Source organism: Lithobates pipiens, unplaced genomic scaffold (genome assembly GCF_037356315.1).
Source record: "Lithobates pipiens isolate NorthernLeopardFrog02 unplaced genomic scaffold, aLitPip1_a1.2 Scaffold_22, whole genome shotgun sequence".
Classification (NCBI taxonomy): Eukaryota; Metazoa; Chordata; class Amphibia; order Anura; family Ranidae; genus Lithobates; species Lithobates pipiens.
The window spans coordinates 88,817,591-88,833,852 of record NW_027507784.1 but is presented as its reverse complement, the minus strand read 5'-3'; the positions used below and the strand labels follow the sequence as shown (position 1 = coordinate 88,833,852).

The 16,262-nt window shown below is 45.6% G+C and overlaps 1 protein-coding gene across 2 annotated transcripts in view; it reads left to right on the top strand.

Moving 5' to 3' along the window:
• Positions 1-16,262, top strand: part of ANKZF1 (ankyrin repeat and zinc finger peptidyl tRNA hydrolase 1) — a 56,259-nt gene that overhangs the window by 29,897 nt on the left and 10,100 nt on the right. For both annotated transcript variants that reach the window (XM_077447857.1, XM_077447858.1), the window contains exons 10-14: positions 136-282; positions 2,333-2,452; positions 3,896-4,166; positions 5,870-5,981; positions 10,989-11,156. In XM_077447857.1, the coding sequence (XP_077303983.1) occupies positions 136-282; positions 2,333-2,452; positions 3,896-4,166; positions 5,870-5,981; positions 10,989-11,156 (818 nt within the window). The remainder of the gene's footprint in view (positions 1-135; positions 283-2,332; positions 2,453-3,895; positions 4,167-5,869; positions 5,982-10,988; positions 11,157-16,262) is intronic.

Genomic DNA, 16,262 nt, shown 5'->3' with positions numbered 1-16,262 from the left:
TACGGGTATGTTACTTTGCCCAGCCGTGCCATTCTGCCGAAGTATATGTGCTGACAGCAGTCGGCAAGTGGTTAACATGTAGTCCTCCTTTTTTTTATACTCATTATGATGCTCTGTGCTATATGTTATCATTAGATGCTCCCGAGCAGTCGGAAGAAGATGATGATCCGGTGCTGGATGAATATGTGGAAGAAGAGGTGACCATCAGCACGCTGGATCTCAGAGAATACGAGGTGCAGCCGAAAAGAAAAAGGAAAAAGAAGAAGAAAAACGACCCCTCAGGTGACTGATTGCCACTCGGAGAAAATACCACAAACCTTCTGTTATGTCCCCTTAGTAAATGTTCCATAATGTGCTGCCTCGCATCTCCACACCCTATAAATCCAGGAGATGAATATTTAGGTGTATGAGCCTCAGTGGTCACATGCCTGATGAAGGGGACCTGTGAGGCTCCGAAACTTCGCTTTCGTAGCTATGATGTGATGGCTGAATAAAGCTTTGGGCCTGTTCTGGAGGTCCTTGATGTGCTGGTGATGTACTTCTCACTTTGCATGTCTTCGGTTTCCTGCCGGTGGTCACTGCAACACCCACTTGCTTTTACAGCCACCTTCAGGAACGTGGTGCGTTGGGAATATTGTGCTTGAGCTCCAGTAGTGTCTTTGCTGTCTAGAAGGGCTGGAGACCTCATTTTTCTCTACCGCCATCTAGTGATAGAGAAATAAGCTGTAATACTTACCTTAACCCTCCTATTGATGCATTGGACTCTTGCCATCTCCACATACACTGCAGGACTGCTGGTCCTGAATTGTATGTGACATCAGAGTGCAACCAACAGATTTTTTCTGTTGCCTGGAGTGGTGCTTTAAATAATTCAACTAGGTCTTGTCCATCTCCCAGCCTATGACTGGTCAGTGAAAAGAGAAGCAGCAGACTGATGAGCTCATCTCTGTCGCTCTGCCCTCTCTCTGTCATGTTTCTTGTTGACACATGAGCACTGCCGCACACCTAATTTGCTCTTTGTGCCACTCATTCCTCTTCCAGTCTGAACTTTGCTGTACAGGGACTTGCAAGAGGCTGATACCAGGTCAATGTAGGGTACTTACACAGCTTGTATTTTAACAAGTATATGTAATGATATATTAATAAATGCAGAGCTGCATAAAAATGTGTATATTTCTACCGGGGGTTCAATTAGCAGCAAATATATAGATGTGTATTGTATCACGTTCTCTGCAATTGATAACTAGATCTATAATTGCCTTTCTGTTGTCAGTGAGTTTTCACAGTGTTACAATATGTAGAGTTTAATGGAACAGAACTAAAATTCCCCCTTGTTATAGCCAAAAGCAAAAAAGATGAAATGGGTAGTAATAAGGGCCATAAAAATATTCACATGAATCAAACAGTATATATGTGTGTGTGTGTGTGTGTGTATATATATATATATATATATATATATATATATATATATGTATATATATATGTATATGTGTGTGTGTATATATGTATATATATAATTTTTTTTTTTTTTTTTTTGCAAAAAAGTTTTTTTCTTTCCAATAATTTTTATTGAAACTTCAGCAAAGGTAAAAAAAACAACCGACACATAGACAACAAATACTACACATAGTTTGCACACCGCAGTACAACATTTCTTAACAAGATGACATGGCATTTATTCCGTAAGAACTACTTCACACAGCCCCCAGCTAGCTACCTCCAGCCCGTGTTACTTCTTCAGGGTGCAGTTTAGAAGTTTACTCATAAATGACATTGCATTACTACACATGGCTGAATGGGTCTTAAAAAAAGAGGGGGTGAGGGGGGGGGGTGTTTGGGAAGAGAGAATGCATAAAGAAAGCCATTGTTTTCCATGTGCCATGTTAACACCACAACACTGGTATCATTGTGTGTCATTTCTATGCAGAAAAAAAAAACTTGCTTGATATCATTTTGTGGTGTGTACAAGCCATATAGAAAACAACCGTTTTTTTTTTCTTTGTGGTCTTGCAGATAATTCATGTTGCAAATTTCTGTGCAGAAAAAAAATTCACATGACTGCAATGTTCTGGTGTGAACAGGGCACATAGAAAACAATGGCTTTCTTTGTGTCCTTGCAGAGGCCTACATAATAATAAATACACATGTCTTTGCACATGGTGTGAATAAGACCAAAATATTCTATGCAAGACAAATCTGTAAAAAAAAAATTCCATCATTGTGTTTGTTTGTTTTTTGCATGCATGATGTGAACAAGGCCAACATAGCATGTTAATTGTAGTATACAAAATCTATGTAATGGTGCTAACATATAATGTGCTTTCTCCCATAGAGTCTGCGGCTGCTCAGGATGGGGGTGGATTAGGGTCTATATCTCAGGAGCAAACTGAAAATTCCACTGATAATTACGAAGAGTTGACCAGTCAGGAGCCACTACGATCGGCATTGGAAGGTAAGAACATAAAACTTCCTAATGAGACCCGAAAATTAAAAGATCAGTACATGTTGGTCATACATGCAGGCGGAGCCCCAAACAGCTGTGCCAGTTTCAAATATAACATTTTTTGTGGGGGTGAAGAACCACTGCATGCTGTCGGCAGTGGGGGGGGGGGGGGGGTGCTTGTGCTTGGCACAATGGTACATGTTACACTCCAATATGAGTGTAACATAATATAGTTGTCAAACTTGATGGCACCACACCACATGACACTGTGTCCTCCTGTTTTGTAGTGACATACAGTAAAACATGCATTACTGCACTGGTGTGAGTAGGTCTGAAAGCGGAATTCCGGGAATTTAGTTCTTTCTGTAAAAATAATGGAACACTATGAGTTTAGTCCAGCAAGGTGCATGACACCTGGGCTTAGCTCTATTATTTATATCAGTATTAGTACCGAAAGACAGCTACTGCGGATACTCCGGAGTTCTTTTATTTATTTATTTTTCTTGCGCCAATCAACAAAAAAAAGACCCACAATTTTGACAAAAGAAAACGATCACAGACATGTGTACACTGAAAGAAAATGTAGATAGTAGTTAAAACTACATACTTTACATATTCTAGTAAAATACATATTACTCTAGTATTCTACTATACTCACAGGGGCCTTTCAGGATGAATTGGCAAAGTCTTTGTATGAATGTGTCAGTCAATGTCCGTCCTCCTAGAGGGTTTGTGTACAGGAGATTTGTATTTCTTTATCCAAGGCCGCATTTCCAACTTACTTTTAAGAATCAGTTTCTTAGAATACTTTCAGAAAGATCATGTACAGATGTGCGCAGGTGATCACGGACATGTGTGTGCAGATGATCATTGGGACTTATGATTTTACTGTTACATATGTGGGGGACAGGTGTTTTTACTGTGTGGGACGTGTTTTGGGGACGTGTGTTAACTTTGTGTGTTTACATTGTGTGGTGAGACTAGGTTGGTGATCGGTGAGTAAAAAGCTGTAAAAAAACAGCACATACTCACTGATCACCAGCCGGCTGCAGAGATCCACTCTCCTCTCCTCACCGACGACTTCTGTGTGAGGAGAGGAGAGCCGATCGCCTAGCCACCAGCTCTGTAATTACATCACATGACGGCTGTGATTGGACATGACCATCATGGGATCAGGAGGGCCAATCACAGAGCCCTCCTGCCGATCTGAGATGCGCCGTGTCCGAGTGATATGAGCGCATCGGGATCACGCCGATGCGCGGGATCCCTCTCCTTCTGTAGGACGTTCCTGAACATCCACTCAGGAGAGAATGTCCACCCGGGCCGTATATATACAGTGGCCGGGTGGGAAGTAGTTAAAAAGGACTTTGCATTCTCATTACAGCAGCCTTTAAAGCTGGCAATAGCCGAGTCTAATTGGTTTCTATATGCATGCTGTTGTGTTTACACAAGGTGATGAGCTGAGCAGGGTGCGGAATGCCTTGTTCACCTGCTGCAAGACGGGAGATTCTGAGACCGCTAAACGGATCCTGCAGGATCTCACCCCTGACTTTTCCTCTTCCTCGCCCCCTCTGACCAGATCTCCAGCCTGTGAGGTGGTGAGCAGACTGGTGAACGAGCGTCTTCCATTGGAGCAGCGCACACTCCTACACGTAGCTGGGGCAGCAGGACACGGAGAAGTGGCTTGTCTGCTTATGAATGCTGGCTGGGACCCGGCCCTCAGGTAACATCTCATGGCCACCCTCAGAATTATTTATTAAATCTGTTTGGTGCATTTAGTAAACTAGTGCAAAAGTAGAAACCTATAAAAAAATAAAAATTCCCATCTTATACTTGTTTACCTTTTAAAGTGGACCTTTCCGTTAAATTCACATCAGTATGCATCTCTGTATGCTGATGGGAAATCATCTAACACTCATTATTTAAAGCTCAGGGCAGATAAAAAAAAAAATCCTTCCTGGCTGTGAGGCTGTGCTTGATTTGTCTAAAGCTGGCCATAGAATGTTCAAATCTTGGCTAGTTCAGCAGAGACTGGCCCAAATTCAAACCATGTATGGGCAGGCAGATTGTATGAAAGCTGATCGATCCATTGACTTGGGTACAACCATCCTGTCAGATTTTTCATGCGATTATTGCCAGCGACTATATAGCCACTAGCAATAATCGCTGTGTGCCCCCCCCCCCCCCCCCCCCCCTGCTGGGAGAACACAATAGCTCAGTGGGAGGAATTCCCCCATCAACACTGACTGTTTGTTTTTTTTGTTTTTTTGTTTTGTTTTTTTCTGTGGCATCTTTCGCCGGGGGCAAAAACTGTTTTTCTTTCCTGATCCTCTGCTCCCCCAAAGTCCCAACTGTCCCCCACTAACCGAATGTCAGATGACATCGGCCGACTCAATCCAAAACTGTCTGACATTTGGTCCGTGTGCATGGCAGGCAGTCCGACAGAAGCTGGCCATTCGCCGACCTATGTCAAATGTGCATGCTGGAAAAGCAGCAGCTGACTGGAGTGTTCTGGCGGGGGGCGTCCCCTGTCACAACACAATAGAACAGCAGGGGAGAGTGTTGTACTAACATCAGATTATTAGTACAGTGACTCAGACCAGAGCTGTCAGATGTTTTTCGTTCAACCCACTGTTTATTGGAGTCATGATAGGCCTTTTTCAGAAATGGCTTATAGGCAGACATAGGAGATAGTTGGACAGATTGGGGTAAGGAGTTCCAGAGGATTCAAGGGGCTCTGGGAGGAGTCCCAGAGGTAAGCATGAGAGAAGGTGAAAGGGAGCTAAAGAGCAGAAGGTCTTTGGAGGAGCAGAGAGGACAGTTTGGTTGGTATTTTGAGACTAAGTTAGGCTGCTTTCACACTGGGGCGGTATTCAGGCGTTACAGCGCTAAAAATAGCGCCTGTGTAACGCCTGAAAAAAACCGGCCCCTTTAACTCCAGTGTGAAAGCCGGAGGGCTTTCACACTGGAGCGATGCACTGGCAGGACGGTGAAAAAAGTCCTGCTAGCCGCATCTTTGCAGCGGTGAAGGAGCGGTGTATTCACCGCTCCTATACCGCTCCTACCCATTGAAATCAATGGGACACCGCGGCAATACCGCCGGCAAAGCGCCGCTACAGCGCCGCTTTGCGGGCGGGTTTAACCCCTTTTCGGCCGCTAGCGGGGGTTAAAACACCCCGCTAGCGCCCGCACACCGCCGCTAGAACGACGGTAAAGCGCCGCTAAAAATAGCGGCGCTTTACCGCCGACGCTGCTCCCGCCCCAGTGTGAAAGCAGCCTTAGTGATGTAGCTCAGGGCAGAGTTGTGGAAGTCTTTGTGGGTTTCTGTTAACTTACAAAGGATTATAATGACTATTTTCAGCATTGCAATAATTTTGTCTGTCGTATTTTTATTGCCAGTGATCTATTTGTAATTGTTTCTTCTAGGGACTCTGCCGCACAGACGCCATATTCCTTGTGTGCTGATAAACGCACCAGGAACGCCTTCCGCAAATATCGGGAGGATAACCCAGACAAATACAACTACAGCAAATCTCAGGTGTGTGTCAGAGTATTTGTAAAGTGTTTCCCTGTCTTCTCAGCGTGATTGGGGGGGGGTCACAGCTGGGAAATTGAAATAAATTTTTTTAGATATAAGTTTTTATTTATTTATTTTGCCTCCAAGTGTCTTTGCTGCTCTGTCAGGTTTTTTTTTTTTTTTTTTTTTTTTATCAAGTATAAACTTTATTGAGCATAATATTCAATACGGAGCTTACATATATTAAACAGGGTGCAACAGGCACCTAACAACGGAGAAAAAAGTCTGACATCTCACATCTACAGCTGAGATGGTCCCAGTCATTGTCATTTGCTTCTAACCATAGCATTTCAGGTTCATAACAGGTGTAGGTAATAGTTGGGTTTGGGAACTCACCGCGCCAACATGGCGGAGAACAGAGGCAGCATCATGTAGTGTAGTTGGTGTATCCTACTGTCCGAGGGAGAGTGGAAGGTCAGGGACATAAAGTGTGGCCTATGCCCAGTTTCCAGAAGGGGGACTCCTCCTAGTCTACACAGGTAGAGGAATCGTCTACATATCTGTCACAGATTTTATTGTACTTGCCTGGGCATCCTCGGTGGAGGTATAAGACTTTTTTATATGGGAGGTTGATGCTCACTGCCCTTTTCCATTGCTGGATAGTAGGGGAGGCAGCTCTGAGCCACAGTTGGGCTATCTGCATACGAACTGTGAAAAGGGTTTCCTGTAAAAAAAAAAGGTGGTTAAGTATTTCTCTTCCTCCTGGAATGGGGAGGAGGCCAAGTATATACTGGCGTGGGCAGAGTGACAGGGGGGAACCCTTGCGGTCGTGTAGGAATTTTTTTGATTTGTGTCCAGTATTGCTGAAGGGGTGGGCAGGACCATATTAGGGGGTAGAAAGTGCTGTCAGGATTGCCACACCTGGGGCAGGCTGAGCCGGCATTCAGCTTATATTTTGAGAGGCGTGAAGGGGTGATGCATGATCTGTGAAGGATGTAGAGGTGCGTGAGCCAGTCTGATAGTTTAGTGGACACTTTTTTACCGGACTCTAGTATTTCCCCCCATTCATCATCTTCCAGTTCTCCCAGGTCGGGGGAAATTGAAAGGAATTGAGTTTCTTGGGATCCCTTCCCAGGACCATGTCTGCCAGGGTTACTGTCTCCAGCCTGGGAATAAAGGCACTGAACTGAGATTGGAGGGAATGTCGTACCTGAAGGTGTAACGTAAAAGCATATGATTGAGGAGGGCGAACTCTTTGAGGGCTTGAAATGATCTCATCGTGCTAGCTGATATGACCTGGGAAAGGTATATGATGCTTTTGGCAATCCATGTGTTGTGGTCAGGGATAGTCATCAGTTCAGGTAGTTGGGGGTTGTCCCAGAGTGGTGTGTGAGCATGTGGGGGGGGGGGGGGGGGGAGCTTCAGTAGTGTCCAGCACCAGTTGCCAGATTTTGCAGTGATGGGTCAACATATGTCGTCTGTCACCTAGGCGGGGGAGACCCTGATGATTACAAAAAAGTATCTGGAAAGGGTGACCACCACAGGTAGCTTCATTCAACTGAATCGAAAGCCTTAGCAGCAACTAGACCAACCACCACCCGGGAGCAACGTTGTCATGAGTGGCTTGGAGATTCATGAAGAGTCTCCGGAGGTTGAATGCAGTATTGTTATTCAGCATGAATCCAGTTTGGTCGGCTTGTATGAGTATCACTTTATTGAGTCTTAGGACGAGGATCTTTGCCAGGATTTTGACATCTAATTGTAAGAGAGAAATGGGGCGGTACGATGGGTGGGTCTGTTAGTCTAGAGTGTAAGCGTAACTGGACAGAGTTGGAGGTCAATGGGTCTGCCAAGAAAACCTGCTCAAGAGAGCTTAGTTTTTCCTCTGCTTGATGTAGGATAAGCTTAGAGGAGGCCTTGTGTCTATTTCTGCATATGGAAAGTATCATGAGGACATGCAGTTTGAATGCCTCCCACACTATCCCCACTGAAGCTGACCCCGCATTGGATTGGAAATAATGGGTCCATTCTCGTTGGATACTCTCCAAGTCCGTGAGGACGTTGAGCCAAAACAGGTTCAGCCTCCAGATGCGGATCGAAGGAGTGGAGGGCAGGTGTAGGGTAGCCCAGTATGTTGAGTGGTCTGAGAGGATCCTGACACCGAATCCCACATCAAGGAGGTCCAGGATCAGAGTGGGGGGACAGCATAATTATATCTATGTGAGACATTGCGGCTTGTGAGGGAGGGAAGCAGGAATAGGCGGTAGTGTTAGGGTACTTATGCCTCTGTCATGGCGAATTCCAGAAGGACCCTGCCAAACCTAGTAGAAGTGGGTTGGGTTGATGTTGGGGTGGGCGAATGGAGCCTGTCAAGGAGAGGGTTGATGACCATGTTAAAGTCCCCTAACCATATGGCGGGCACTTTGGGGTGCTGGGTCATGAATGTCACTCCCTCCCTCAGAGCTGTAAACTGAAATGGTGGGGGGATGTAAAATGCTAAGAGCAGAACCTCAAATCCACCAAAGGTGGCGTGAAGGAAGAGGAACCAGCCCTGTTGATCCAACTGTAGGCTATGGAGTTTGAACTGTACCAACTTGGCAATGAGGATAGCAACACCTCTAGAGGCATTGGTGTAGGGGGCCTGGTAAACCGACCCCACCCAAGGCTTCTTGAGTGCCATCTGCATTTGACCCTTATGAGTCTCTACTAGAACAGAAACATCTGCACGCATGGCTTTGAGGTGGGAGAGGACAGCCAATCGCTTAAGTTTGGCTCTCAGTCCCTGCACATTCCACGTTACTATCTTAAGGGACGCCATAGTCATGATAGTACTGACTGGGAATACAGTCGGATCAACAAGGGGCGGCCTGTGTCCACTCCCACACATAATATAATTTCTGTATACAGTATCATATTGTGGAATAAGGGTCCCGGTGTTTGGTATATGATGGCGCTCTGCGAGTGGGACATAAAGGGCAGCATAGAAGTCACGACAAGCCAGCAGGGCATCGTGATGGTGAGGAGGCGACCAGGGGAAAACAGCAGCAGATAATCAGACTTGTATAGCAGTGTAAGACATGTCAGATAATACAATGAGCAAGTAAACAGTAACATCAAAAAAATAACTTTGCAGCTCTGGACCAGCGTGGCAGTTCAAACTTGTGACAGCTCTCCACTGCTATGGGGGTTGCTGCTGGCCAGCGAAACAAAACTTGATGTAGCAGTGATTTGCATCTGCGTTGATGAGAGTGGGGGGAAAGTGCATGGGGAATGGAGGTCCAGATGCATTCTCGCCTGTCCCTGGGGGCGAACAAAAGTTCGGAAATGCACAACGGTGCTATGTGGGATAGCATATGGATCAGGGATATGCAATTAGCGGACCTCCAGATGTTGCAAAACTACAAGTCCCCCATAATGCTCTGCCTCTGGGTGTCATGCTTGTGGCTGTCAAAGTCTTGCTATGCCTCGTGGGACTTGTAGTTCTGCAACAGCTGGAGATCTGCTAATTGCATATCCCTGATATAGATGCTAAGGGGGTGCAGGTACATTGTTCGAGAGTGGCTGCATGGATGCGTTTGGGGGACAGTGCCTATCAGGGGGACTGGGGTGAAGATGGTGGTGTCCTGTAATGGTGGGATGTCATCTTCTACTTGCCCGACCCTGCACTCCGTTTCGGTCACCCTCTCCCTCAGCTTATGGATGTCCTGACGGATGAGGGAAATGTCCACTTTGACCTCCTCTATTTTGGACGTGAGGGTCGTCTGGCATAAGGAGAAGGCATTGAGGATGCGGTAGTGTCTCCGAAGGGTGGACCTTCCTCCCCCGAGGCAGGCGCGGCACCATCTTCCTCCGCTGTGTCTCGTTTGTCATTTCGGTATTGATTAAGTTTCGCCAAAGCTCATGGTTATCTTTTTATGTTAGGTCTGGTATGGATTTTGAGGGGAACCCCCATGCCCAAATTTTGTACAGTAGTGGCATGGGGTCCCCCTAAAATCCATGCCAGACCCTTGTCCGAGCATGCAGCCTAGCAGGCCAAAAAGGGGGGGGGGTGAGCAAGCGGGCCCCCCCTCCTGAACCCTACCAGGCCACATGCCCTCAACATGGGGTGGAAGGGGTGTGCTTGGAGCAATGGCCTCTTTCCCATAACCCTGGCCAGTGGTTGGGGGGGTCTGCAGGCAGGGGGCTTATCAGAATCTGGGGCCCGCAGAGCAGATCCTGCCCCCCCCCAAAACACGTGAATGAGTATGAGGTAGTACCTCTACTCTACCCATTTACTAAAAAAGTGAGTCAAGACCCAAACAAGTTTTTGACAATTCCTTTATTAAAAATTGAAAACAATATCCCAGGTGTACATCCATCAACCATGATGCCCACTGCCACCGCCAGACCCGGAAAAATAAATAAATAAGGGTCTGGTATAGATTTGGGGGGGGGGCAACGCCATTTTTTTCCCGGGCCCCTTAACCAGCCAATGTTAAAGATACCTGTGGCCGCCAGCTCCTAAAATTTGCATCTGTACAGCTGCATAGGAAATTCGCAGTGAAAACAGAGGGGAAATTCCCACTGGACATACCGTATGTGAAGGTAGCCTTAGAGTAGGGAATGGTAAAGACTCTGTCCAGTTGGGGAGATTTTTCCTTTACTTCCTGTCCCAGAAGCACAATGAGATCTAAGAGGCGATATCACCAAAGTATGCATTAGATCATTTCTCTTCACCTCCTGTTCTTGTGACAACTCACACGTTTCAGATTTTTCATCACTTCACCAGGACCAATCATCGAGAGGGTGACACTACTTAGTTGGTACACACACTGCAATAAAAAGGGTCTATCCTTCTGTATTCTATAACAATATTCTACAAAAAAAAGCGTTGGCTTTACATACGCTTTAATGACCCAGCTGGTCTCCTTACCCCCATCATTTTCGGTAGCAGGGCAGAAGGGTTTTTTCCCTCCAGTTTATTTTGACTCTTTTAGCCCTTCAATAATACGTGTCCTTGAACATTTTTTTTTTTTTTGGTGGACTCAGATCCCAGGACCCATATCAGAGGAGGCGGAGGCTCGCCGGGCTGAAAAGAAGAAAGCTCAGAAATCCCAGAGAAAGCAGAAGGAGAAGGAGGAGAAGGAAGAGAGGCTGAGGAGGGAGGCCGAGGAGGCTGAGAAGAAAAGATTTGCAGCAATGAGTGACCGGGAGAAGGTGAGACCTTTCAGAGTTGATTTTCACTGATTCTTTTTCATCGTTCCATCTTAAAGGGTCATACACACGATCAGATTTCCGTCAGACAAATCCGTGAAATTTTGTGCAAAGGGCGTTGGCCGTGAACTTGTTCTGCATACAGACGGCAGAACTTTTTCAGCCAACATTCACAAAACGACATGGTTTTTCTGCTCTTTAGCACCACCCTTTGGGAAACTTCCGTTTAATGTTGTCTTATGGTTAGCATTACTTCTGAGCATGCATGTTTGTACCTTGGATTTTATTCCGATGGACTTGTGTACACACAATGGGATAATCCAATGGCACACATTTGTTGGAAAATTTGAGAACATGACCATCTGACATTTGTTGTCGGAAACTCCGACAACAATTGTCTGATGGAGCATAGAAACAGTCGGATTATCCGACAAACTAATACAAAGGAAAAACACCGTGCTAATTAAATAGTTAATTCGCAAAACAGCGAAACTGCAATATTCCTGTGACACACAGCCAAGCTGCTAGCACACAAACAAACCAAGTTTAAACTAAAATGTATAAATAAGTGCAGCGCTTAAAGACACCTATATCAAATAAGTTAAAGTATGCATTTAAAAGTGAAAAAACAAATGATATTGACAGAAAAGTCCACTAAAATCCAAAAGAGGTATAGACAGTCTCAGTCAATCTCCATGGACCTCAAAGTGGTATGTCTGGGACTTCTGAAGTTGTCAGATGGCATTCATAGAAGAATAACTCGCAACCTTCTCAGACCTCAGAACCTCTTGAGAACAGATAGTAAGAAGATTAAAGAAGGTAGGTACTCTTACCAGATGAGTTGAACACATCCACCTTATAGTAGTGTGTCATACAAGCTTATGGGGGGGGGGGGGGCTCCAACAGCACACCCTGATGCAACCAGCCGGATGGTGTTTCACCTCGGAATTCCTTGAAGTCTCCAGTTGGAAGAGGTAGATGAAGTTTCTGAGCCGTGGATCACTATAAGACTTGGCACCAGAAATCTCATAAGGATTCACCATAGGGGGGACAAAGCATAAAAAACGCCTCGCAGGGTGAAATACAACCAATGATGTTTTTTTGAAAATATTTAAATTAAACTAGAACTAATAGTACATAAAAATCACGTGATACATAAGAAATTAGCAATATGGGGAGCAGAAAAATGCAGGCCCTATGCGTTTCGACTTCTAAGTCGTCTACAGGGGCATCTTGTTTTTATGTATCACGTGATTTTTATGGACTATTAGTTCTATTTTAATTTGAATATTTTCAATAAACCATCATTATTTGTATTTCACCATGTGAGGCGTTTTTTATGCTTTGTCCCCCCTATGGGGAATCCTTATGAGATTTCTGGTGCCAAGTCTTATAGCGATCCACGGCTCGGAAACTTCATCTACCTCTTCCAACTGGAGACTACAAGGAATTCCGAGGTGAAACGCCATCCGGCTGGTTGCATCAGGGTGTGCTGTTGGAGCCCCCCATAAGCTCGTATGACACACTACTATAAGGTGGATGTGTCCAACTCATCTGGTTAGAGTACCTACCTTCTTTAATCTTCTTACAATCTGTTCTCAAGAGGTTCTGAGGTCTGAGAAGGTTGCGAGTTATTTTTCTATGAATGCCATCTGACAACTTCAGAAGTCCCAGACATACCACTTTGAGGTCCATGGAGATTGACTTTGAGACTGTCTATACCTCTTTTGGATTTTAGTGGACTTTTCTGTCAATATCATTTGTTTTTTCACTTTAAATGCATACTTTCACTTATTTGATATAGGTGTCTTTAAGCGCTGCACTTACTTATACATTTTGGATTATCCGACAAAAACCCTGCCATCACACAATTTATTGTCGGAAAATCCGATCGTGTGTGAATGAATGAATGAAATACTTGTATAGCGCACAATGCGAACTGAATCGCCTCTAGGCGCTGTGGCGAGCTTTGATCATCTGCTAAAAGAGGAAGGTCTTGAGTTTTTTCCTAAAAGCCAGGTGATTTTCTTCCTGGCGGATGTTGATTGGTAGAGCATTCCATAGCCGAGGCCCTTGGACAGCGAATCTCCGATCACCCTTGGATTTATACCGGGCTTTGGGCACGAGGAGGAGGTTTTTGTTGGCTGATCGAAGACTGTGGTTTGGTGTGTAATGATTGAATGTATGTGTGTACAGGGCCTTTAGAATAGGGTAAGCATTTTGAACATCAAAACTGTTTTGATGTTTTGCAATGGAATCCTTTGTCTGTGCTGTTTTAAAGTGATTGTAAAGGCTGAAGGTTTTTTACCTTCATGCATTTTATGCTTGAAGGTAAAAACCTTCAGTATGCTGTTCAGCACTCCCCCCATACTTGCCCGATCCTGATCCAGTGATGTGCAGGAGAGCAACTGCTGTCTGGGGGGGGTCTGCCTCCTCATAGGCTGGAACACAACAGCAGGAGCCATTGGCTCCCATGGTTGTTAGTCACAGCCAGAGAGAAGGAAGCAAAAGGCAGAGCTGAGTCCGGTTCTGTGTGTCCTATGGCTGCTCAGAGTGGGGCTTGGGAGTAAGCAATCAAGTGGCTTGCTCTGGGGGCACTGTTCAAAGAGGAGGAGCCAGGAGCATTGGCAGGGGACCCGTGAGGAGGAGCTTCTGGGCAAAATCATTACGCAGTGCAGGTAAGTATAACATGTTTGTTATTTAAAAAAATTTATAAAAATCCTGCCTTTTTAATATCACTTTTACATCACACCAAATGGTGGAAGAGTCTAAGTTGCTTAAATTATTTATAATATGATACCATTAAACAGCCAAAGGAGGTCATAATTGTAGATGTGTTTATTTTTTTTAATGCATTCCCTGCATTAACCCTTTCATGACTAAGCCTATTTTTGGCATTTGGTGTTTACAAGTTAAAATCCATGTTTTTTGCTAGAAAATTACTTGGAACCCCCAAACATTATATATATTTTTTTAGCAGAGACTCTAGAGAATAAAACAGCGATTGTTGCAATATTTTACATGGTATTTGCGCAGCGGTGTTTTAAACGCAACTTTTTGGGAAAAGGGACACTCATGAATTTAAAGAAAACGAAACAGTAAAATTAGCCAAATTTTTTTGCATAATGTGAAAGATAACGTTACGCCGAGTAAATAGATACCAAACATGTCACACTTTATAATTGCACGCACTCGAGGATTGACGACAAAGTACGGTACCTAAAAATCTCAATAGGCGACGCTTTAATTTTTTTTTACGGTTAGCGTTACAGAGGAGGTCTAGTGCTAGAATTATTGCTCTCGCTCTGACGATCGCGGCGATACCTCACATGTGCGATTTGAACACCGTTTACATATGCGAGCGCGACTTCCGTATGCGTTTTCTTTGCTTCGCGGGGATGGCGGGCGCTTTAAAAAAAATTATTTTATTTTTTATTTTATTCATTTGAAAATGAATAAATTGTTTTAAAAAATAAATAAAAATTTGATCACTTTTATTGCTGTCACAAGGAATGTAAACATCCCTTGTGACAGTAATAGGTGGTGACAGGTACTCTTTATGGAGGGATTGGGGGTCTACAAGACCCCCCACCCCTCCTTTACACTTTAAAGTATTCAGATCGCAGATGGTGATTCTGAATACCGTATATCTTTTTAAAACCGGCGCCATTGGCAGCCGAGTAAACGGGAAATTACGTCACTTCCGTGTTTACTATGAGGAGACTGGAACGCTTACGGCTTCGTTCCAGTTCCTCCCCAGCAGCCGGAGGCGTCGGATTGCGAATCGGGAGCACCGGTAACGGCGGCGGGAGGGGGGGACGTCTTTTAGCCGCTTCGGTTGTTATGGCTGGAAAGCCAATCGCCCGCTGTAAAAAAACGGTACCAGGATGATGCCTGCAGGTGCGGGCATCATCCCGGTATATCCCCCGGAAGACGAGTACGCACATCTGCGTACGCTCGGCGGGAATGGGGTTAAAGTGGTGTTGCACATAAAAAAAAAAAAAAAAATCATCAAAATTCCTAAAAAAAATAATTTTTTTTTTAAACTTACCTCTAAATGCCTGTTGCTAGGGGGTCCCTCGTAGTCTGCTTCCTTCAGTGCCTGGGCTGGTGACATCACTTCCCCTCTGTGCAGGAAGGGCTCAGCTCTGCCTCCTCCCTCCTGTCAGTCATCATGCGCAGAGGGTGCCCACAGTTAGAATGCCGGCGCCACCGAGCTGAGGGGGGAACTAGCGGGGCTTCGTTCCCCCGCATCGCTGGACCCTGGGACAGGAAAGTGTCTGATTTATTAAAAGACAGCAGCTGCGGGGGCGTGGCCTGGAGCGGCATGAGATAGGACGCATGTGAGCTGAGCTCCGCCGGCCGCATATCCTTAACATCTATCCTGAGACGCAGATTGCTTTTTTTTTCTCCGCTCTGATCGCTCCGCTGACCGGACTACCGCGGGGCACATGTCGCCGAAGAAGCGGAACAGCGCAGCGGCCGCCAGACTGTCACAATTCAGGCATGAAGGACCAGGCCCCGCAGACCAAGATGGCGCCGCCATACAGGGGGAGGAGGACACGCGGAGCGCAGACACGAACAGGCTCCTCGATGCCATTACGGCCTGCCAGGAAGCGGTAACGAACTGCCAGACTAACCTCACAGCCAGGATTGAGGAGGTAAAGGTAGATATATCGCTGGTTCGGCAAGACTTCCAGAAGCTTAGGGAGAGGGTCACTGAAGTTGAAACCCGCTTGAGTAATGTAGAAGACTCCCTCCCCCCCCTGCAGATCTCCTCAGAGGCCATGCAGCACCAAGTACATCAAATCCTTCAGAAGCAGGATGACATTGAGAACAGGATTCGCAGATGTAACCTGCGTTTCATAGGCCTACCTGAGGGGGTGGAGGGCAGAGACCCCCCAACTTATTTGGAAAAGTTACTTGTCGATACATATGGAAGGGACTCATTCTCCCCCATGTTCACGGTGGAACGCGCACACAGGCTGTCAGGCAAGCCTCCCCCCCCGGGGGTGCCTCCCCGCACTTTTATTGCTAAATTCCTAAATTTTAGGGATAGAGACACCATTCTTCGGCTCGGCAGGGAGAAGGGGAATATCCCTTTTGAAA